The following is a 22,030-nucleotide window of genomic DNA, read 5'->3' on the forward strand; positions in this document are numbered from 1 at the left end:
ATCCCCACAACAATGTAATTGCGGTTCTCCCATCATTATGTGGAATGTTTTTGGTGGCTTGTTTACAAGCTAAATAAATAGCTGTGCAAAACATCTGGAACCACAGTAAGTCTTAAAAGGCTGCTTTTAGCAGAGCTTAGAAACTCAATTATTACTGGTCTTGTGCCTTTCAGATCTGATTGGGATATATTAATAGACTGTATGGAAATATTTGCCCGAAATATGATTAATGTTCTTAATTACTCATGGTGAGAGTTAGAGTGACTCGTGCTTTACAGAAAAAGTGCATTGATCTTTCTGTATGTTTAAAAAAAATAATAAAAAAGGCACAACTTCTTTGGGCACGGCTGGTCCAGCTGTCCAAGTGGTGTAAGAGATATTTAATACAAAGTGCAGAGCTCTTTCCTGAACTTTATACTTTGTGACTGACGGCCTGCACTTTATATAGTAAGTAACGGAAGGTATATATAGGTTATAAGTTAAAAATACAACTTCCTACAAGTACAATGGGTTAGGGCAGAACCAGCAATATGAGATATATAGGAACATTTGTCAAAATCTTACAAGGTTCCTGCAGCCAGCAGGCTCCTGGGATCCCAGTGATTTTGCCTGGTAGGCTTTGTTCTGTGGACCAGTATTATTCTTCCCCCCCTGCAAATAAATGTATAAAGAATAGAAGCTAAAGATTTTAAAATTCAAGCTAATCCATTGAGGCTTAGGGGATCAGCTTTTATAATAGTAAATAATAATAATAGGCTATGGCAGGCAGCTTAGTCTCTCCTGAAGTCTTGGCTCTGAAGCATCACGATTACTGCATCCATCAGCAGCATCCATCAGCTATCAGTAATTGAATGTTTCTCAGCTACAGAGATCTTCAGTACCGATTTCAAACTTTGCACATTTATGGGTTTGAACGAAGTGTTTCGATGCACCACAGCCCTTTCACATTGCAAGCCAGTGGAGCAATCCCATTTCATCAAAGTTTTTAAGCGTGTACCTGGCTGAACATTTTCCTTTGTTCTGGGAGGGGGCATACTAATTTGTCTCAGCCTGTGATTCACTTGATTACCCTCCCATGGTCCCACGTTTCACATGCTGTGGGGTGGACGTTTTGGATCGGTAGGAGTTGGGGTCTGGAGTGATGTGATTTCCACATCCATGCCTGCACTCTGGTCAGCAGGGCTGCCCCGTGCTGCAGCCTGGGTGCCCCTACTAGATGAAAACAATTATCACTCGAGCTCTCCTGCAACATCCAGAGTAAGTTTTAGTTCCAGCGCTCTTGTAAGGACTTAGTAAATCAACGTGAAATGTATGATAGTTACTGTACTGGTAAATCATGTTGCCTGGGTCATTGCCCACATTAGCCTACCACAGTAGCTCTTGTGATTTGTACGGGGTTGTCAGTGCAGTGCTGTGTCTGGTAGCGGCCTGCGTGTTGTCTTTGGTCCTGAAAAGGAGCCGCGAACAGGCAGTCCCAGAGCAAAAATTCCCCCGAGTTTTGCAAATGGTTGTCTTGATCTAAATGACTGTTGAGACCCAGAGGCGAACCAGAGCACAGAGCTGCAGCAAGGACAGCAAGGAAAGCTGTCCAAAGCTAAGGACGAGCGGTGCTGGGACAGATCGCTGTTCTTCTGGCATCACCCTGCTCGGGGGAAGGAGGGGCCGGGTGGTTCTCTCCAGGGCTGTGATGCTGTGAACGAGGTGGGGTGATGCAGTCCTTCTCAAAAATCCCAGTTTAACTACTCCAAACCCAAAGCTGGGTGGCAGGGCCGGCAGACTGGTACTTCCCATTGAGTGCTGGCCTCATTTTGCCAGTTTCTGGGGGCTTCTGGAAGCACCTGGGATTCTTCTCAAAGATTGGGCAGTTCCCAACTGGACAGCAAGTGCTACGGCAGCAGGAACCTTTGACACAACAGACCCACCTTCAGGAGGCTGCTTCTGACTTTTTGTGGTGGGTTACCAAAACGTGGAGAGAAGGGAAAGTTGGCCAGTTCTTGTCCTTGTCACATGTAGTGGAAAAGTCTCGGAAAAGCCTTTTCCTCGTCAGGTATTTGGGAACTGTTGTAGCCTGCTCATGGTCCTGTGAAAAATTAATAAACTGAAGACAAAACAACCAAGATTAATACATGATTAAAACAAGCTTTTCCAGGCTTAGCTTTTAGTTCTTGTGCTGGTTATTGAATACAATGGAAATTGCACCGTAAATTTTACATGCAACATTGAGAAAATAATGCTAACAGTATGTTTGATGGTCTTTTACACTGCAATTAACAGGGAAAGAATGCTTTGGGGAAGGGTTTTCCCTTTTAAATGCAACATTTCAGGATGGAATAAGACTTTGTTTACTAGTCTGGTATTGAAATGATTACTTTTAAAGCGTGACTTGTGCAATCATGGCAGCCTCCTGCAATGAAGGGGGAGAGAATGAAATTCCTGTTTCTAGCAGAGGAAATTCTCTTTCCTTGTGTCACTCGAAGGATCTGTTGTGCTCGGTCGCATTAATTGAGTCCTAGCGATTTCTAAAGTTATTTCTTTTCAAACTTGAGAAGAGCTGCACCAGTTGTAAGTTTTATGAGGAAAAATCTGTTATAGAGTAGGCCTGAAAGGGAAAAGAAAACATGTCTGTGCGTGCCGGCCAACTGGCAGAGGCATGCGTGGTAGTAAAACTGGTGATTTTCAGACACACGGGTCAAGGAAGATCCAGAGCTGGGCTTTTTTTCCTTCCTTCTTTCAGAAGACTTTGGAGACTTCTAAAATAAGCCTCGGTTCAGTCCAACAAAATAGCCACTAGAAAATCATTTCCATCCGTGTCCAGGGGTAAGTCAGATGCAGGTTTACTGGAGCGCTGTGGAAAGCGTGTGCACTTGTCAAAAAACAACAAGAGGAAGGGGGGGGGGGGGATCCACCTCGTCTACTCTTTCCTCAACCCAGCCCTTCTTTCATGCGCCTTCCCAAATCTGTCATAAAAGGTATCCCAAGGTGGTTGTTAGCGAGCTCCCCTCATGAGAGATGATTAAAGCCAGATGAGACAGAGCCCCGAAACACAGTCCCTTTGTTAGAGAAAACAAAGGCCTTGGTAATTGGATTCACATTGAGGGAGGCACTTAAAACAGCAAAGTAACAAGAAAAATCTGCCGGGTTATGTCATAACTGCCAGGGTGGGTGTTTTGTTATTTTAAAAGAGCATGACCGTCTCATTTTTTTACTAGCTTAGTCTGCTATATTGAAGTGGAAGATGAAAAAAAATAAAAAGTCCCCAGTTGTAGCCTCTTTTACACAACCGACAGAGGATTTGGGACGTGTAACCCAACGTGGAGCAGGTCGCAGCGGCTGTGGGGCAGCTCTGAAGCAAGGAGCTGCTCTATCTGTTTGCCAACGCTGCAGCACATGGAGGGTGCAGTATCCCCTCTGCGAGCCTCAGTGGGGCAAGGGCAGTCCCAGCGTATCAGTCATCCTCAAGCCTCAGTTGTTTGGCTCATTATAAACTCTTCAGCTTCCAGTTGGCCTATAGAGTCATTTTCCATAGCTCGGGAGCAGGCGTGTACAGTTGGGAACTAGCTGTCACCATCTTCTGCTGTGTTTGGGGAAAAAAACTAATAAATACCAAATTGAATGGAGACCTGAGCTGTCTTACGGATTTACTGCAGAAGTGCGTGTCTGCCAGACCTTTTATCATCGATTTTGCTCTGAGCACTAACGGTACAAGGAAGAGCTGAGTGCGCCAGGTTATCAGGTCTCCAAAAAGCCAGGTCAGTGTTACGTACGGAGGTGCTAGTGAGATCTTGCAGGAAGGATGTGAAGTGGCTTTCAAAAATTGCTTTTCACTGTGTCATGGCAAACAATTTTAGATTTAATATGCAAATGGCTGCCAAAGAAAAGTATCTGGTTTGGCAAAGGCTGATTTATTCCATTATAGGCTCCAGAGTAAAAATAAAAACAACTACAGAAAAAAATCTGCTCTGAAGATCCCAGTGCCTATAAAAGATTAGTCTTAAGAAGAGTTAGCAGAGTGTTGAAAAATGTCGTGTCTTGTTTTCCATTGAAAGTTGGCTGGCAGTCTTGGACGGAAAACACAGAATCGCGTAGTCTGACACCCGCAAAGCTCAGCACTTTTCAGCTCAGATTAAAACATTCGTCGTCATCTGCTTTCTTGTAGCAAAGGTGTGATGCACACAGCTCCTGGGAAGACGGAGCACTTGATTACCAAGTCAGTCGTTAGGTAAGGGGTAATGTCGTTCCTCACTTTGGACATGGCGGAGATATTTTTATTAAGAAATTTCAAAGCCTTCCAGGGACGAAGGCACCCAGTTTCCATTAATTTGATTTAAGCATCCAGATCTCTCTGGCAGCTTTGTCAAAACGCAGCTTTTGTGTCCCCCAGTAGATGTGCGTGTAGTGCAGAGGTCTAGGCACGGATCCCACCGTCCCCAGCGGGGTTTGTGACTCCCAAGGTGGGGCGGGGAGGTACAGTTGTGCTTTCAGTCATTGCTCACCTCAGCTCTGGTTTCCCTGCGGCTGCAGCCCGGCCAGGCACACCCTGGGCCACGGCACCGCTCGGGCACGCTGCTGAGGACCCTGCTGAGGACCCTGCTGAGGACCCAGAGGTGGCGAGGACACCGGCTCCCAGCGGGGTTCACCCTGCTGCTGCCATGGTCCTGCGAGGGCAGAGCATGCTGTGGGCCCCTTTGCTGTCTGTACTCACGTGCTCAGCATTTCCTCCTTGAGCCACACTTTTTGTAAATGTAGTCAAACTCATTGCCCTCTATAGGCCCCTGAACTGGTAGACAGATGAATGGTAGGGCTTGGGAGTTGTTTTTCTTTGTTTGTTTGTTTGTTTTTTCCACCCCTTTCTTCTTTTTTTGGTAAGGTTCCTCTCCCTTGGAGGAACTGAATGAGCTGCAGCTTTTGGGCTTCACAGGTCCTCCTGTCTTTTTCTCCTCAGCAGCAGGGTGCCTTGTCTGAGTTTTTGGTGCTTCTCCGTCATCTCTGCTCAGACCCGAGCTCCTCTGTAGGTCTGTCAGCAGCAGCCCTTCCGCATGCTGGGTTCTCTTGGTTCTTGCTCAACCTCTGGGTTTAAGCTTCTGGGGAAAAGATAGAGCAAATCTCTTTGTAAGACTGAACAGTTTCTATTTCCTTCCTTCACTTAGATGGGTAAGGACCAAAGGAATTTAATTCTTCTCCCTCTGCCCTTGCTGACTCTGAGAATAGAGGGAGAAAGCTAGCAAAGCTGCTGTTTGGCTGAGCTGTTCCAGGATTTAGAGCCTAAAGCCACATCTCATTTCTGTAAGGCCCTCTTACGCTCTGTTGATAATCTCTGAACTGTTTCTTCAGGGATGAACAAACCTCAGCCACCAAGTGTGAACTGAAAATAAAGTACCTGGTTGGTGCTGATTTGCTGGGGCTGTGAACAGAGGCTGGTGTATTCTACCAGGCCGCACAGTGTTTCCTTCCTACGAGGGTAACGTCACATCTCTGCGGTGGGTCTAGCAGGTTATACATAACATAACTTCCCAAGACTCTTCTGGAGGGAACAATCGTGAATACATACAAATCGTGAATCGTGTCTTAGGTCTTGATACGGTTGGCATGATACAAATATCCTGTAAATCAGTTTGATAATTGCTCAGAATTGGTCAGCTGAAACCCATTCCTGCAAAGGCGGTGAATGGTGGAGCTGCAAGAGCTGGTGCATTTGGGGAGCATCCAGGGCAGAGCGAGGAGATCGATGCATTCTTGTCTGAGAGGTGGATGGAAGGGCAGAACCAGGCACCAGAGCCTTTGGACGGTCTGCCCAGCCCCAGCCCCTCTGGTTCAGGTGTTTCAGGCATCCCCTTGGTATGCCGAAAGCAGACAAGGCGCGACACGTTTCCGTACCAGCCCCAATCAGAAGTACCAGTAGCAGGATGCTAAGTGCTTCAGCGCCTAGGATTTGTTCAGGGGAGGGGAGAGCCCCAGCGCTTTTCATTGCTGCGAGCACGTTTCACATTTGTCTCATTGGGCTTATTGCTCACAGAAACCTGAACTGCCTGTAATGCACCAGATGTGCAAAAAGAGCAGCCGCTCCTCTTGCTATCATAGGCAGCCACACTTACAACAACAGCGACTTGTGCTTTGATTGCTTGTCTAAAACTAAAATTCAATTATGCAGTGCAGGCAGGCTTTGCTGTGACACAGAGGGTTAGAAATTAATGTTAACACTGTTTCTGGTTAAGACTTTTTGTGTTGATAAATAATTCATAAGGCAGTTAGCTCTTTGAGTCTGACAACACAAGAATATATTAATACAGTAGACTCAGCTAAAGGTCAGCCCTGAACAGTGAAGCATCTGAGCCATCTTTTATTCATTTTCTGACACAGACTCATTAATTATTACCGCATTTGAAGGTCTGCACGGGAAAAGTGCTAATGAGAAAAAGGATATTGGGTTTGATATCTGACGCTCACTCTTTGAAATGACTTTAGATTAAAAAAAAAAGAGAGAGAGGAGAGAACAATACAAAACAGGCCAGGTAAGACCTTTTCTTTAATAAAAAAAAAAAGAAAAACTGAAAGACTGAAGATAGAGTTGGGAGACATTATTCAATCAAAACCAGACACTGCTGGGCTGTGAGTTTGAGCAGCTGATGGGTGATGGAGTTTCTAAGAAAGCATTAATATAGACATGATTAAAAGATCTCCTTTTCTTAAGTGAGTGGCTTTGAATCTTGTTTGTTGCCTTCAGGTTTGTTTTCCCCATTTTTCATCTTGGCTGACCACTTACCTTCCTACAGTGTTTGCAGATGAGGATCATTGTAGCTTTGTGCTCTTGTTTGATGCTTTTCTATCCCTTTGCCGTGCCATACTGTTTTAGGAAACCTTACAAAAACTACCTTGACACGCTCATCCCTGCAGCCATCTGGCCCAAAAGGAAACAGTTACTCTTCTTCTCCAGCCTGCTTTCCTAAGAAAACTAGATTTCTGTAATCACAGGCCCTTGGTGTCTGTCTGTGCTTTCCCATTACATTCATTTTTAAGGCCATCAGCGAGTTGGTGCATCGTATTTGATGGAATGATAAACATTTCAAAAACAGTAAATTTTTTCAGTGTTTGTGGAAAAAAAAAAAAAAAGAAAAGAGAACTCATCTTCAGTGTTCCCAACAGGGAAAATGTTGAAGCTTAAGCTTATGCCGTATTAGATGTCGGAGAATTCACACAAGAGGAAACCCTAAGCACAGCCCAAAGGCAGTGGGGCCTCATTTGCAATTCTGCCCGGGGAGGTGTTCTTGAGGTGCGGGCTGCGAGCAAAACTCTGTTTATCCGTAAGATAGATGAGAGCCTCATTCTTTCAAATTCATTAACACAGGCATGTCTTTATATTTATTAACAAATGCACACGAGCCAGATCTTTAGTGACTGCTAGCAGTTGGTGCAGTTCATTGAATTCAGTGGGACCGTGGTGGTGCCAGCTTGAAAGTCTGATGCTGCAAGTGTGGGTATGCAACTTGAAAACGTATGTTCTTGCAGCTCCTGGCCCTGCACTTAGTGGCCTGTTTTAACATCAGGTTAAAGTCGTTCTAACCAACGCCCCCAGAAGTCTTCACTGCTTACTGAGCATTTCCATGGGGTTACTCAGGAAATGCAGCATGCTTGCAGGACCGTGCTGCCCAGATGATTGTGGTCTAAGAAACATTTCTTCACAGTGCACCCTGTGTTTTGAAGTGATACTATGCCTGTGAAAGAGGTGATCTAAGGCTTTTTGTGTGGTGGTAGATAAATGGAAACGTCTCTTGTTTAAGCAGAAATAAATCGTCTATTTATTAAGAATTTGGATTTGTCATCCTCAGAAAAAAAAATGCATTTTCTTTAACTAACGTGAATTGGATGCTCTAAAAACAATTTTTTTTATTTGGATAAAGTTACACCAAAGGGTACACCCATTATTGATGTGAAAGTTGAACCTCACTGAAGTACAGTTCCAGTACCATGAGTCTGACATCACCAAAGAGAAGCCAGCGCAGGAGCCAGAGCCCAAACTCTGCTGTTAGTATTCATGCCACCATGTTTTGGTACTGCTTATTGTGTGGGTGGGGAGAGCCCTCTGTTAATACAGGACAGTAATTGAGGGTTGTCACACTTTGTCACAGGCAATCCCATCCACCTGGAGGAGTTTACAAAAATGTCCTGTCTCTTTTCACACGGTAAAATGTCCTTACCTTCATGACCCGATTGCAAACCTAAAATTTCCAGTGCAATGTCACCTGCTGCAGAGAGCGTCTTACACTCCTGCAAACAAGTAAATATTTTAAAGCCTCTTCCAGAAGACTTTAAAATACAGAGCCCTCTACCCATGGGTATAGCTGTTGGTAAAATGTGAGCCCTTTCCTTTGTCAGCCCTCGGCTGAGTAAACTGGCAAACTGTACTCACTAAACCAGTGAGTGATGTTTCAAGGCTGTGAAAATATTAGCATGTAATGTAACATCTCTGGAAATGTAATGTTTGCTACAGCTGTGTATAAATTTGTTTAATGGGTCTCTAACTCACCATCAGACTCATAAAGGCAGCCACTGTACAGGCTATTAGGCTGCAGTAACTTAATTGCTCGTTAATTGGGTAATTAGTGCTTTGTTTTGCTTTAAAGCCTAAACACTCATAAAAAGTGAATTAGCTGAGTAAACAAGAATGGAATTTTCATGATATGCTGTCCCAGTTATTGCACATAATTAATCAACCTTTTATTATCATCTCTTTTTTGTTTTGTTTTATTTTTTTTTGTCTTTTTCCTGGTGACTGCCGCAGGTAGGCTGAGTAAATATCCCGGCTCAAAGCCCCGGGGAAGCACCCCAGGTACACCTTACTGAGCTAAGGCTGGTGCCTCTGTTCCACCCTAGCGGATGCTGAGGTGATGCGCTGATCCCAGCACCTCTCGCTCCCCACAAGTCCAGAGCTCCGTGGGCAGCCCAAGTGGCTGCCACCTCCTCCAGCCAGGGGGCTGCTAGGTGGGGAGTTGTACATAAAGGACCAATTTGCCTCTTCCCGTCTCCCTGCCTACATGGTGCTCAGTTCCACAGCTCAGGCTAATCTACCAGAAATGTAAATGAAAACCTAGCAGCCTGGAAAACTGGTTTATTTAACCAAGATGTGCATTAACATGAAGCTATCGCTGTACTACTTAGGTATTTGGGCAAGAGATGGGCCTGCAAATGAACACACTTAGCAGAAAATGTTTCTTCAAGCTGTAACAGGTAGTTAAATGAAATATTAGAAGAGGAACAAGTAAATTGAAAACCTGTTTGCACCCACCAATCGGAAGCTTAATTTGCACTCCCAGACAGGATCACAACCCCCTCGTCCCTGCCGGTGGCACGCGGAGTCTTGAATGCTGCACGGATTGCAGTGCTTGCGCTGCTTAACCAGTGAGCATCCTTAATTGGGATTATGGCCTTTGCTCTAACGAGCGGTAGCAGCAGTGCTGTAGGTGCTCCATGGTGCTCGCTCTTCCATTGCTGGGCCTGACTGTTTGGCCATGTCTTAGTTGGATTTGAGAACTCCTCAAGACGAGGAGACCAGGAGAGGAAGGAATTGGTGCATGCTTTTTGTGTGTCTTCTTGCTCTAGAAGCAATTTTAAAGGAGGACTGATGGAGAATGTTACTCTTACGTTTTACATGCAAAGGAAATTTTGGTTCTAATCAACAGCACAGGACGCTAGTGCTGGATTTCCACATAGAGAGTAAGTACTTACTGGTGGAAACTAGTCATAGTCGCCTGAGCATGTATTGGGAAAGGCTGAAGGATTTGGCTCACAAAGAGAGCACAAAATACAATTAAGTGAGACCTAGTAAATTTTGTACTTGGCATTTGTGGTCAGATGTTGATATTAAATGTAAGCAGAACTTTCCTGTAAAAATTAGTCCTCTTTTATTGCAGAACAGTTGAGGTTTTACAAAGAATGGCACCGAACCACAGAGACCTTTTGCTAGCAAGCTGATAAAGGAAACAGCTGCGAAGTTTGACGCATAGAAAGCTGGAGTTACACATCTTTGATCTGTTTGAATTTAACAAATGAAACGCTTCTTTCATACGGCACATTTTTCAGATTCAGCCCTATCTGTGGTTGCTTTCCTGGCTGTGCTTTTTTGGTCAGGGGTTGACCAAGGGCTAATGCCCGCGAAGGAGAGCCCCAGGCTGCCCCCTCCAGCGTGGCAGCCCCGTAGTGGCCAGCCTTCCGCGAACCGAGTTTCTTAGAGATCTGGTTTTGTGCGTGCTTTCGTTTAAAACCCATCTGTCGATAAAGTGCAGCAGTTTGCCGTGTAGATACTGCTGTGCTATAGGAGATGAGAACATGATAATGGTTAGCAAGTGGTGGGACTGCGTTTTTCTGCCATGTAATTACATGGCCTGGTTGTTTCCTTGGTCCTGAATAAGGCTGAAGCAAAAGGAAGGACTGGACAGTGTGGGAAGCTGGGCACCTGGGGAAGTGTTAGCCAGAAGAACCTACTGTTGGTCGTCTCTTACAAACCTGACATTTCCTGAAGTCAAATTAAGAAAGAGCTACTTCCGTGTTGGCTGCAGTAAGTCCACTAGCCCGTCACTGGTTTTACTTTTTGAGACCTTTCCATACAAAACCGTTAAAAACTTAGGTAACGGACTCGCTGCTGTTATAAAAAGAATTAGAGGAAACTAAATGAAAGATCTTAATGAAAAAATTTAGAATATTTGAAATGCCTTGTTTCTCTCCAGAGCTTTTATTGTGTACTCTGCAAAATTCTCTACAAAAACGGTGACTTTAAAAAAAAGTCATGGATGTGTAATCCACATCCAAAAAGGATGTGTAATTTTTTCTGTGTAATCTTATACCGTTACTTTCCTTTTTTTTAAGTAGGATTCCAGATAAGTTTTGGAGAATAGTAGTAGAAAATGTATTCTATAATTTGTACTATTCATGTACTTTGAGGGTTATTTTTCCCTTTTGCAGACATTTTTCCAGTCAGCAGTGAAATATTGGCTTCTCCAAAACTGGACTGGAATTTTTTTGAAATTGGCTGAAGGTATAAATGCCTGGGATTAACAAGTTTCAGCCGTTTTTTTTTATGAACATCCATTAAGCTGTGTGTAAAATACATATTTCTACCAAATAGCCATTTATCATCTCTGGACACGCATGCCGCAGCGCCTGGCACACGCCGCAGCGAGCAGACGCAGGCTTCCCGTCCAGCGCGCCGCTGCTTGCCTCCGAGCATCCCCGTACCTCCCCGTCCATCCGGAGCACGGTGCAAATTTGTAAAGCAGGCTGCTGCCGAAGCGAGGCAAACTTGATTTATCGTTTCACAGTTGCTTGGGTCCTGCTTGTGTTTCGGAAGCCTCGCTTGCTCGGTAGCTACTGAAGAGGAGACAGGGAGGGTAGACACGGTAAGCACCGGTGTTGGGCCGGCTGCATGCTTTCTGCCTCTCTTGGTTCGATAGTCTTTGATGAAGTACACAAATACATGCTCACAGATAGATCTAACCAAGTGAAGTGTGGTTTTCAGGTTTAACCTCCAATCTGTTGGCCAAATGAAAAGTCCTCTCGCTTTTGCTTGAGAGCCTTGTCGCTACGTGGTTTTCTCTGTTTTTCAGAATTACATTTTCCCTATCTCATTTGTGAATCACCTTCCTTGAAAGCACAGTTTGTAGTGGAAAAACTCACTAGCTGGATGCTACATGTTCCTTACCAAAACTGAGCTTAGGAGAAAAATGAGCGTTGATAGTACTGGGGGGCTGTTACCTGGAAGCTGGCACTAACTTCTCTAAAGCACTCTTAGTGGGATCAGCGGCGTTCCCGGCAGCCTTGCTGTTAGGTGTGGCCACCCAGTAACAAAGCCAGAGGTCACAATGGGGCACGACATCGCCATGGAAGGCTTGTTGTCCGTGAACCACCCAGATGTCCCGCAAATGTTGGGGTGGGATCCTCGTGTTTTTTTCAAGCATCCTCCCCTCAATCCTTTGGACCAAAGTAAGGAAGCCAAAAAAGACAAGCACGCAGACATTTCCTCTCCCTCCCAGTTCTGGTGTAATAGCTTGGTTTTCAGCTTGATGTTATCATCGTTATTATGCTCGTATAATAGTAAGGGTGACAGTCTTGGCGTGGAGGGGCTGCAGCCCTCTGCAGAGTCCCACACCCTGGAAGGCCGTGACTACGACATCGTTTGGCAGCTGCCTCGGTCTCTTCATTTCAGGGACTTTTCAGAGCAACTGTAAGGGATGATAAAGGCTGACGGAGAAGATCAAGCTGATAAATAGTCGGAAAATTTTCACATATGAACCCCAGCAAGTCTGAAAACAGAGCCACGGCAACAGAGAGATTTATGTATTATGTATTGAAAAATACAAGCATGGCATGCTTTGTAAATGCTGGATAGCCAGCTCTCCTGAGCTTTGGTTTACAGTGTATTAAATTACTCTGGGCCGCAATCTGTTATAATAAATCGTTTGCATAGCACCTCTGGAGCATACTGCCAGGCAGAAAAAAGAGACTCCTTTTGCTCTGAGAAGCTTGCAGCCTGACCAGTGACAAGCCAGAAATGGGGCAGGGGTTCAGGAGAAAGGAGGCAGAAGAATTATGAGGAAGGGGAATGGCAAGGGAGGCTGTCCTGGGTGGGTGGCTGGGTTTTTGAAAGTGACTGTAGTAGAAGACACGAGCTGGGGAGTTGGGGTAATGGAAGGATGAGAAAGATGCTGGAACCTATTAAGAAAAAAAAAAAAAAGAAGAACAGGAGGGGATTTCCATCTTTTAGACTACATGGGATCAAATGCATTATTACTGAGAGTAATGCCCTCATTTAGCTCCGTTGTGTGATGGATTTGAAGCTTCAAAACATAAATGAAACTAAGGGCCTGGATAGCCTAATGCTGTTATAAATTTTGAAGACCTAGTTTCAAATATGATTCAGGGGCCTTAGTGAAATGTGTTTGGGGATCTCAGCTTCATCCCTGTTGGGTAATTGCGCACATCACAGAAACATCACATCTTGGCACGACTCCGCTGCTCTGCCAAATGGAGGCTCCAAGGCTGCGCGAGCAAAGGCAGCTGCAAGTTGTGATTTAGGAATGTTGGCTGGGAGATGTGGAGGCAAAGTCTACAAAGTTTCTGCCTAGAAAGCATTAAAAAGAAAAAAGGGAAGAAAAAATCACCAAACTCATTCTCTTTTATGGAAAAAAGCATGTTGGAAAAGAGGCGAATACATTGTAAAATTGCCAGTGCCCCATTTTCCTTGGTTATAAAACTTCTGGCAAATACATCAGCTGTGTTCCCCACCCCTTTTAGATTACATGTAGAGTGTTTTAATATCTTTTTTTAACATTCTCCAAATCAAAACATTAAAAAGGAGGGGGAAGAAATGTCTGAGTAAAATTTAGTAGGTCAGAGATGGAATTCTGGCCTAATGCATAGCAAAAGTAGCTCCATCTTTTAATGTTGCTACTCTAAAACCCATGGGCTCTCCCTGATTGTGTCCACCACTTGGGATTACTGACATTTTTCTCTGTCATCCAAAAATATAGAAAAACTTAGGCTGCAAACACCCTCAACTCTGTTTGAGTAGCTCTAATTTACATGACTTAGGTAGGCGTAAAAGATGAGAAATGACCTTTTCAACATGACTTCAGATATTAAAACGATCTTACAATCTTATTATCATGAGAACATTTCGCAGAGTATTAAGCTCAATAAATTACCTTTTCCCCAAGCTGCTAACCCTCGATCCCTCAGGGGCAGCTGCTGCAACGATGTTGGTTCACGGCCTTCTTATTTTAGCTGAATTGCTTAATTGGTATGTGTTCTACATCCCCGATTGAGTATTTGGAGCACAAATGAAGGTTAGAACCTTTGCGCTAGTTATCGACTGGAAGAAAATTGATTCACGCTCAGGAGTGCAGTTGGGAGACGATTCACAATCCTCCCTAGGAAGGAAAGATCCTGCTCTTTTCTTTTTCCCTAGATTTCTCGCAAAGGTCACTCCAGCCGAACATTCTCATGTTTCTGTTTTGGTTGTGTTGTGTTGTTGTTTTTTTTTTCTTACACAGCAATTCAGTGTTCGAGAATGTGGGTTTTAGCTTCCCAGACATTCCTACAGTTGAAATTGTGGTACTGTGGATGCTGTCTTTCTCTCTGCAGTCATGTTTACCAGGAGACTCTGCTGTGCGGGACATTGTATGGCAAAGCAGGTTATCATTCCCCAAATGTTCTCCACCTTTCTTAGAGCCAGCGGGGCTGAGGAAAGGGGGTTGGAAGAACATCACCGTTTCAGCTCCCAACCTCAGGATATATTTTCACAGGGTGACTTTCCAAGGATGTGATTCTGCTGTGTGCTGAACATCTTTACTTCAGTGAGTGAAAATAAACTCTTAAGTAAAGGTCATTCAATGGGAGGTTCGGGAATGCAAGAAAGTGACAGCACAATTTACCAAATTCAGGTGCTGAAGAAATTCAAACAAAATGCACGTGCATCATACTGCTTAATAATTCCTCTTCTCTTTGCGATATGATCAAGCCTTTCCATACCTGTTGTGCATGTATTGATTGCTGGAAATGCCTTTGTTTCCTACGATCTTCGTAAGAGGAACCTGAGCTTTCTTGTGGCCTGTATTAACAGAAACATCAAAATGACATAGATTATGCTTTCTTTTTAATGTTCGTTAAAGGGCAAACATGTGACTTAGCCAGCCCCAGCAAGGTTCCCTCAGGCTCCAGGAGCATGCCAAGAAGAGAGACCATGCAGCCAAAGCAAGAGGCATTCCTGGACTACAGTGCGTGTTACACATCATCCAGAAGGGAAATGGAAAGAAAAAAAGCTTAAAAGTCAGACAGACACGGAGGGGGCAGCAGGATGTCAGCTCAGCATGCTGACTTGCCACAATCTGTTAGCTCAGTCTCGTTAATACGCAGGCCAATGAGAAAATAGGTAGACGGGATTGGAGGAGAAAATTTGGCTGCATCAAATAAACCCAGATACAGGCACCGAGATACAGTGAGATGCTTCATCCGAGGAAGGTTGTAACACCTGAACAGAGCTCGAGTGTGGAATTCATCTGTGAGGAGTCTGCGACCTCGAGTGCTTTGTTCAGTGGGTGGTAGCTGATCTGAGAGCGGTGGGTTTTCCCCATTGCACCAAGGGACGGAAAGGCAGCAGCAATGGTGATTTTCTGTAATGCACGACCAGGTGCTGTAGGAGAGCACATTCGCTGTGACAGGTCTTGCCTCTGTAATCTATTCAACCCGTAGGCTCTGCGGCATTTGGACAGGCTTCTGGACACCTTCCAAGAGCCAGTAGTGTTCCTGGGCACGGCACAGGTTGAATGTTTTAGGGCTTGAGCGTGCAAGACCACTTGTACCTTGAGGGTGATTTCAGCATTGGCCATTAACTGAAGATCTGTAATTGCGGCAGTCTGAAGGAGCACGTGGGAGGGCTGGAAGTTTTTTAATTCGGCCTCTTGTTTGTCCTTATTTCTTGCATTTCATAGAAAAACCCTTTGACTGAAAGCCGTCTTAGCCCTTTGAGAGTGCTAAAACTTGTGATAAGTATCATGGTAGTTTAAATAAATAAATTCACGTTTCCTCTTCTGGTAAAAGTGTTGTAGGTACTTCCGTGCAAGATGCTGTGGAAATCTGTCAGAAAATGGTCCTCTAAGTGGAATGTAATACAGAAAGATATCACTGTCCTAGAATCTGTAAGGTGAAAATGTGAAAAACAAAATACAAATTGCTGTCGGCATTTATATATAGCAACAGTCTGTGGTTCTGTTCAAGTCCTGGGGATATCTCAGTTTGTCTGTGGATTTACCCTGAGTGAGTTGTGTATTATCTTTATTTTAACACAGCTGAGATTTCAGAGCCAAAGTCAAATATCAGCATGATCAGTGACTGACCATAAAAATAAGTAAATGGAGCACTCCCCTGCCTTTTGGCACTTCTGAAATGTTTTTTTTTGCTATTGTTTGCCAGAGTCTCTTGGGAGCTTAAAAATGAAAATGTTTCCTTATGTTTTCTCTCCCATTAATTCTGGTTCTGAACTGGAGGGTCAGTCTTAACTGTCAAACTACTAGTGATCTTTTCTTTTGAGAAAAGCAGAAAGCTTTAAATCGTTCATTTTAAATTCTCCTGCATCCCACACACAGTTAAAACAAGATTGTGGGCAGATCATGGCTTGGGCAGAAAAGGCAGCATTTACTTCATATTTTGCAATACTCGTAGTACCATGCTGAGCTGACAGAAACAGCACATTGTTAAGTAAACTCTTTCTTTCCAGTATGTCTGCAAGGGGGGACACGGAGTGCCCACGCGTCTGCGTTATGGGCAGGTCCAGATCTCCTGCTGCACTCGCAGGAGGTGGGAATTTCACCTCTCACTACAGAGGAGGCAGCCCTGCCCAGGGAGCAGCAGGCACAGGGAACAGCAGCGCTTCCCCAGGGCTTTCCTGGAGGAAATCCTGCAAACGAGGAAACGTCGAGAGGCACAGGATTGCAGGTGTCCCAGGGTGGGAGCATGGTGAACCATCAGCGCCAGACCCTGCTGAGGGACCCATGTGCTCCCCGTGTTGGCGTGGCGACAGGAAAGAAAACTCAGCTGTGATCCGGGACCTCGGAGGCTTGCTGTCACATTTCTCTCCTTCCTCCCCACACATGGCTTTTCTGTGCTCTAAATGGATTTGTCACTCCTTGAATGACCCCGAGGGTTATCCGGACTGGGTCCCTGCTGCGACATGGCTACGGTTCATTTTGCCATCCTGATAAAAGCAGCGTGGTCTTTAAACCACTTGAGATCCCTCTTCCCAGAAATGAAATATGTTTGTTATTAGGCTGTGTAGCAAACATAAATAATTGTATTGGGAGTGGGATAATATTTGTAGCTTTTATTTATATTATGGATGCTTGCAGCAAAAGGTCTAAGGAGCAAATGACCAAATACCTTCTTTTTCCAGCGCCTGCATGATGCACTTTGTGGATACCAGACATCGATTCTATAACTTGCAAGTTATAGAAAAGCTAACTGTAAATATGTCAACATTTTCTTTGTCATCCCAGAACACTCAATAAGCTCTTAGATGTCTTGGATGTAAGCCGGGGAGTGCCGTAGCAATAAGGTCCAGGGCTTTGAACTTGATTCAAAATTATATGGAAACTTGGTGTCAAACATGAAGATGTTGATGTTCTTACAGTAAGTTCTCTTGCCAAAGGGACAAATTCCAATGTTTTATATTACTTAGGGTTTTCTGAGTGCTGTACGCTTCATGCCTAGCTCCCATCAGCTCTGGGACCTGCACAACAGCGTTGCAACTGGAGTACTCGTTTCCTTCACTTCTGGCTCTTCCTTCGGTACTGCCTCAGTTTCTCGGGGGATTTTTACATTGTGTACGTAGAGAAAGCCATTCACGTATGAGAAGTTCCAAGCTTTTTATGTCAGAGAGAACACCAAAGTTTTGGTGGTGCTGGCAACTTTTGAAGGTCAAGTGACGGTAGCTTGTGACATTTTGGGGACCTTTTCTTTTTTTCCACATGTTTGAAGGTTAGCTCATTGAGCAGCGATGAGTCTTCAGCTGCCTCTTCAGACAGGAGCCATCATCGCAAAGTTGGGATTAATGCAGGGATAAGAACATGTCCTCTCTTTTCCTGGACACGTTTCCCTTGTGCCTTGATGCTTTTATGCTTCTGTTGTTGAAAGAACAGCCACGCTCCTGGAAGACGGGAGCCCCAGTTGTTCTCAGGGGACGCTGGGCAGCAGGGACGTGCGGTGCCTCGGCGCCTTCTCAGCGGCAGTGCAGCAGGAGCTCCCCGTCCTCGCCCCACGCACGGTGAGCTCCGGGCTGGCAGAAGTCCGTGCTGGCAGCCAAGCCGCTGGGGGCAGCCTCGGATTGAATTTCCCAGTCTGGAAAATCTTCTAAGAAAGGAAAAGAGTTAAAACAAAAATAGCGAGCGCGTGCCAAATGGCAGCCAGGAAGCGGAGTGCAGCATCTCGGCCGCAGGCCAGCAGGGCCTGAGCGCGGCGGCGTCTGACACGCAGTAATTAGTCAGCGCGGGGAGCGAGGCCGCTCACTTGCAAAGGAGCAGCAGGCAGCGGGGATTTTCAACGGGACGGAGCCCTCCAGGTCTCCTTCTAGGAAGAGCACCCTCTCAGGGCAGCAGGGATGGCCTTCTCAGCACGGAGAAGCTCAGAATTTTACTTCAGAAAAAGTCATTTTGAAGGCCAGGTGGAACCAGTTCCTTCAGTTGCGCCATCTGTGTAATAATACAAGCCAGATAATTTTATTCCTTCAGTCTTGTGAGCCCGGAAGCATGTGTTGGACCAGTTGACATCATCCAGCGAGCCACCTTGTCTGGAAGTCAGAAGCCTTGGAGCAGTGGTTTCCCATGGCAGCTAGGCCAGCAGCTGGGGCAGGGAGTGCTCTGGGTGACACCTTCGGGGGAACAGCTGGACAGATACCTCTCTGCCTCCTTTCCCACATCCTGCATATCACAGCTGTAGCCAGCCTTGCTTCAGGATGGTGCAAATTCACTTTCTTTTTTCTCCTTTTTTTTTTTTTTTCATTTTATCCACAATGGTGACTCAACCTCATCACGCTCCAGATCTCTGAATTTGTCTGGCTTTACCATCCCACCATTGCTTCTTGTTAAGTTCTCTGTTCGTGACTAGGAATAAAAACAATTATATTACCAATAAATCCTTTCAAACCCAGTGAAAGACATTTTGAAACAACAGATACTAGCTTGTAATTGTCATGGCGCTAGCTAAGGCTTAAAGCAAAGAAGCCCTTGGGTCCAGCATATGAAAAGACACTAAATTGTAGTAATTGTAGCCTTATCTTCTGAAGCTCCGGGAATCATCCCAACTGTGGAGTGCAAGTATGAACTCTAAGGTCTGGTTGTCTTGGGTCTCTCTTTTCCTCGCAAGGATGGGAGAAAAAAGAAGACACAGACCGTTTTCATAAGCTTTCCTGGGGAAAATTGTCTAGGAATGTTGAGCAAACACACGTGAAAGGAATGTACTCTTAGACCAAGACACGAGAGGGGGAACTCTTGGACACGGTGCGTCAGCCTGATAGATTCTCATTTGGTGCGCTTGTCAAAGAGTGAGGAAGGGGAGCGATTCTGAGCATGTCATGCTTACGTCTTCTCTGCCATGCTCTGCTGGTGCACCCCTTTCGCTGGGCTCCCCAGCTCAGACACTAGTGCTGGGAGGAGTGCTGTGCTTGGAAACTGCCTGGTTTACATCATCAGCCTGGCTTCTGTGCCGTGGTTGTGCAACCATTTTTCTCATGAAGTTACAGTTACACAAAAGCCATTTCTTTTCAGTGAGTTGAGCAAGTTTCCTCCTTTTTTTTTTTTTTTTTCTTAGAAGGATAACAAGAAGCAGACGATCAGGTTGAAGCAGGAACTGAGCAATGTTTATTAACGCTTGCTTTGAATGTGTCTCGCTGCAAAGTTGGAAGCTAAAGAATCAATATATATTTTAATTGCTACTAAGGAGGAAAGAGTGACTCACTGACGGACCGCTGCTGGCTGTCGGGTGGAGCGTGGGGGGCTGTGTTTGTTGCCATTAACATCTTTGACATTGCCGGTCTTAATCATGTGTTCTGACTCCAGTCAGAAATTCTGTTTCTTTAACGCAAAAGAAGACAAATTCTGCAAAACGACCTTAGCCATTAAGATCAGGATGTAAGTTTATCAGATTAAAAGCAAAACACATTTTGCTTTGTTCTGAAGTGGAGGGCTGGTTGTTTTGAGCACGTAGCCGTCCCAGGTCACCCAACCACAGAAGTCTGTTCAAAGGTATTTAAATTGACGGCACCGCGTAACACAAAGAACTTGCTTTTCTTTCTGTTTTCATGACAAAGATTTATATTAAATAGGGGAAGGTATCAGGCTGAATCTTTGTTATCCTAAACTTGTGTTTGGGATAGAATAAATTACAGTGTCAGGTTCTTCTCTAGTTGTTGCTGAATTTGGTGACTGTGTAACTGAATATGAAATTACGACCTAATTTTTTAGAAGTAGTAGAATATACAAATACAACCAGAGACTTCTTTGATGTGGTCTTCTTTTTTTTTCTTCTGCTGAAAATCTGAGACTAAGGGACTAAGGTGAGGATTAGGAACCAAAATACTTGCCCTTGAAAGAACATTTAAGGCTCAGATTTGCTTGTGTTGAGGAGAATTGGAAAAAAAAGGGAATATTTGATGACAGTTGTTGTTTCTTGTGATCCACATACCTGAATGTCAAAAGATGCCACGTTCGTATAGTGTAAATTAAAGTATGTGAAGAGCAGCCTGCAGTCTCTGTTAGAGTTGTAGTCTCGTTCCTCCCTGACTCCATGGTTTTGAAATAGTTGTGTTGATTCCTTGTGTTTGGGCTGTTATCTGATACCTGGATGATAAGAGTTTTTGGGTGTGAGGATCGTGTTTACTCTAGAGGACCTTAAAGTGGCCAAGAAGGAGAAGAAGAGAGTAAACAGTTAATGCGTTCAGGAAGCAGACTTCAAAGTTTGTTGTGAGTGTAACATTCTTCCTCCCCAAAAGTTCAAAATGCCAGAGTCTAAAAGCCACTCAGTACTTCAAAAGCAAATATATCGCAGTAATGCATAACCTTCTAGATAAGGTGTCTCCTGCCAACAGGAAAGAAGAAAGTCAGAGCGACCACGTGTGCGTGTGTGAGACGGACAGGGAGATGCGGGGTGAGCTGGGCAGGATCTGGGCTGCAGCTGCAGATGGTTTGCCGAGGGGAAATGCTGGAGCGGGGCTGGCAGGGGAGCCGGGAGCTCCGCTGGGGCACTTGGCTTCATCCCAGCTCTCTGTATTCCTCGTGGCAGGAGGTGTGACAGAGCGGGAGGCTGGCCCACCCCCTGCTCCTGGCTGCTCCAGCAGCCTGAAATGCGTCCTTAGCTGCAGCGGGGACCATATGTGTCCTGTCCCCTACACGCTTCCCAGCATTTCCAGTCCTGTTTCACAAAACCATGTCTGCAGCAGATTCAGGATGCTCCCTGAGAGCACGTGAGGAGCATTTGGCAAGTATATCACTGCATGCAGACTGTTTTTTTGGAAAGCAAGTCAAAGTGGGAGTAATCACTTTCATGAATCATTGTGGTAATAGAGAAATTCTCTTCTTTATTGACCTGTGTAGCATAGCACTGATACCAATCGGTACTCGGTGCAGCTACGGGAAGCTTTATGAACATTACTCACTCAGGCAATAAACACCAAAAAATCATCTAGGCTGCATTTTGTTCTAGTTGCAGCCCTCTTGGCAAAGGACTCTCTCTAATTCATTTCCATTTTTAAAAGTATCATACACATATTCATTATTATTATTCCCCAGTCACTGCAAAGACATTTTAACCATTATTTTCCCTATTAGAAGTGTTGTTCCTCTCCTACAAAGGGAGGAAAGCAGGTTACCCACAGCTTGCTGACAGTCAAGCAGTAGCTGTACAAGAGCAAACCCTGCACATCGGCTCTGCCGTGGGAGGGTAATTTGAGCAAGACCTGTGCTGTGAGGCAGGAGACCGTTTTGCCCTCTGATGCTGCTTTCCATAAACCAGTGGATTAAGATTTCCTCCCCCTCTCTTAAGCTGGGTGCATCACTCCGTGAAGAATAATCAGCTTTCTCCGAAGCACCAAGCACGAGCCTTAGGTGCGAGGTAGCAGCGGTGCTGGCTGGCACAAAGGGCTCTGCCTTCAGCCCCTCTTCCAATGCTGCTGGGTCCTGAGCAGGGCTCTTCCCTTCTGCTTCTTCAGTTTTGGAGCAGCACAAGTAGCTCGTGCTACACTGGTACAGCACGCAGCAAGGCTTGAGGAAGGGCAAGCGATGGGATCTTTTTTTCCTGCTGTAAGACCAGACAGCTAGGTAGGTAGATAAGGATGCAACAGAAAATATTTTCTGTTTCGAGCTGTAACAATTAGACTGCACTTCCCCACTGATGCCTATCAGATAGATACCTAAAACCGTAGGGCTTCTCTTCTCCTCAAAGGCCCGTGTACGTTCGCATATTTTGTGTTGTTTCCAATAGCAATACAGCTGCACCAGGG

General features: G+C 45.0%; 1 protein-coding gene across 31 annotated transcripts in view; it reads left to right on the forward strand.

The window, feature by feature from the left end:
- Positions 1–22,030, forward strand: part of FBRSL1 (fibrosin like 1) — a 518,463-nt gene that overhangs the window by 287,196 nt on the left and 209,237 nt on the right. For 2 of the 31 annotated variants that reach the window (XM_066979035.1, XM_066979036.1), the window contains exon 1: positions 11,884–11,970. The exons of the other annotated variants lie outside the window; for them this stretch is intronic. In XM_066979035.1, coding sequence (XP_066835136.1) covers positions 11,899–11,970 — 72 coding nt within the window. In that variant the 5' untranslated portion in view covers positions 11,884–11,898. Of the gene's footprint in view, positions 1–11,883; positions 11,971–22,030 lie in introns of those variants that run through there. 31 annotated transcript variants of the gene reach the window in all.

The sequence above is a fragment of the Anser cygnoides genome, chromosome 17 (assembly GCF_040182565.1).
Source record: "Anser cygnoides isolate HZ-2024a breed goose chromosome 17, Taihu_goose_T2T_genome, whole genome shotgun sequence".
In the NCBI taxonomy this organism is placed as follows: domain Eukaryota; kingdom Metazoa; phylum Chordata; class Aves; order Anseriformes; family Anatidae; genus Anser; species Anser cygnoides.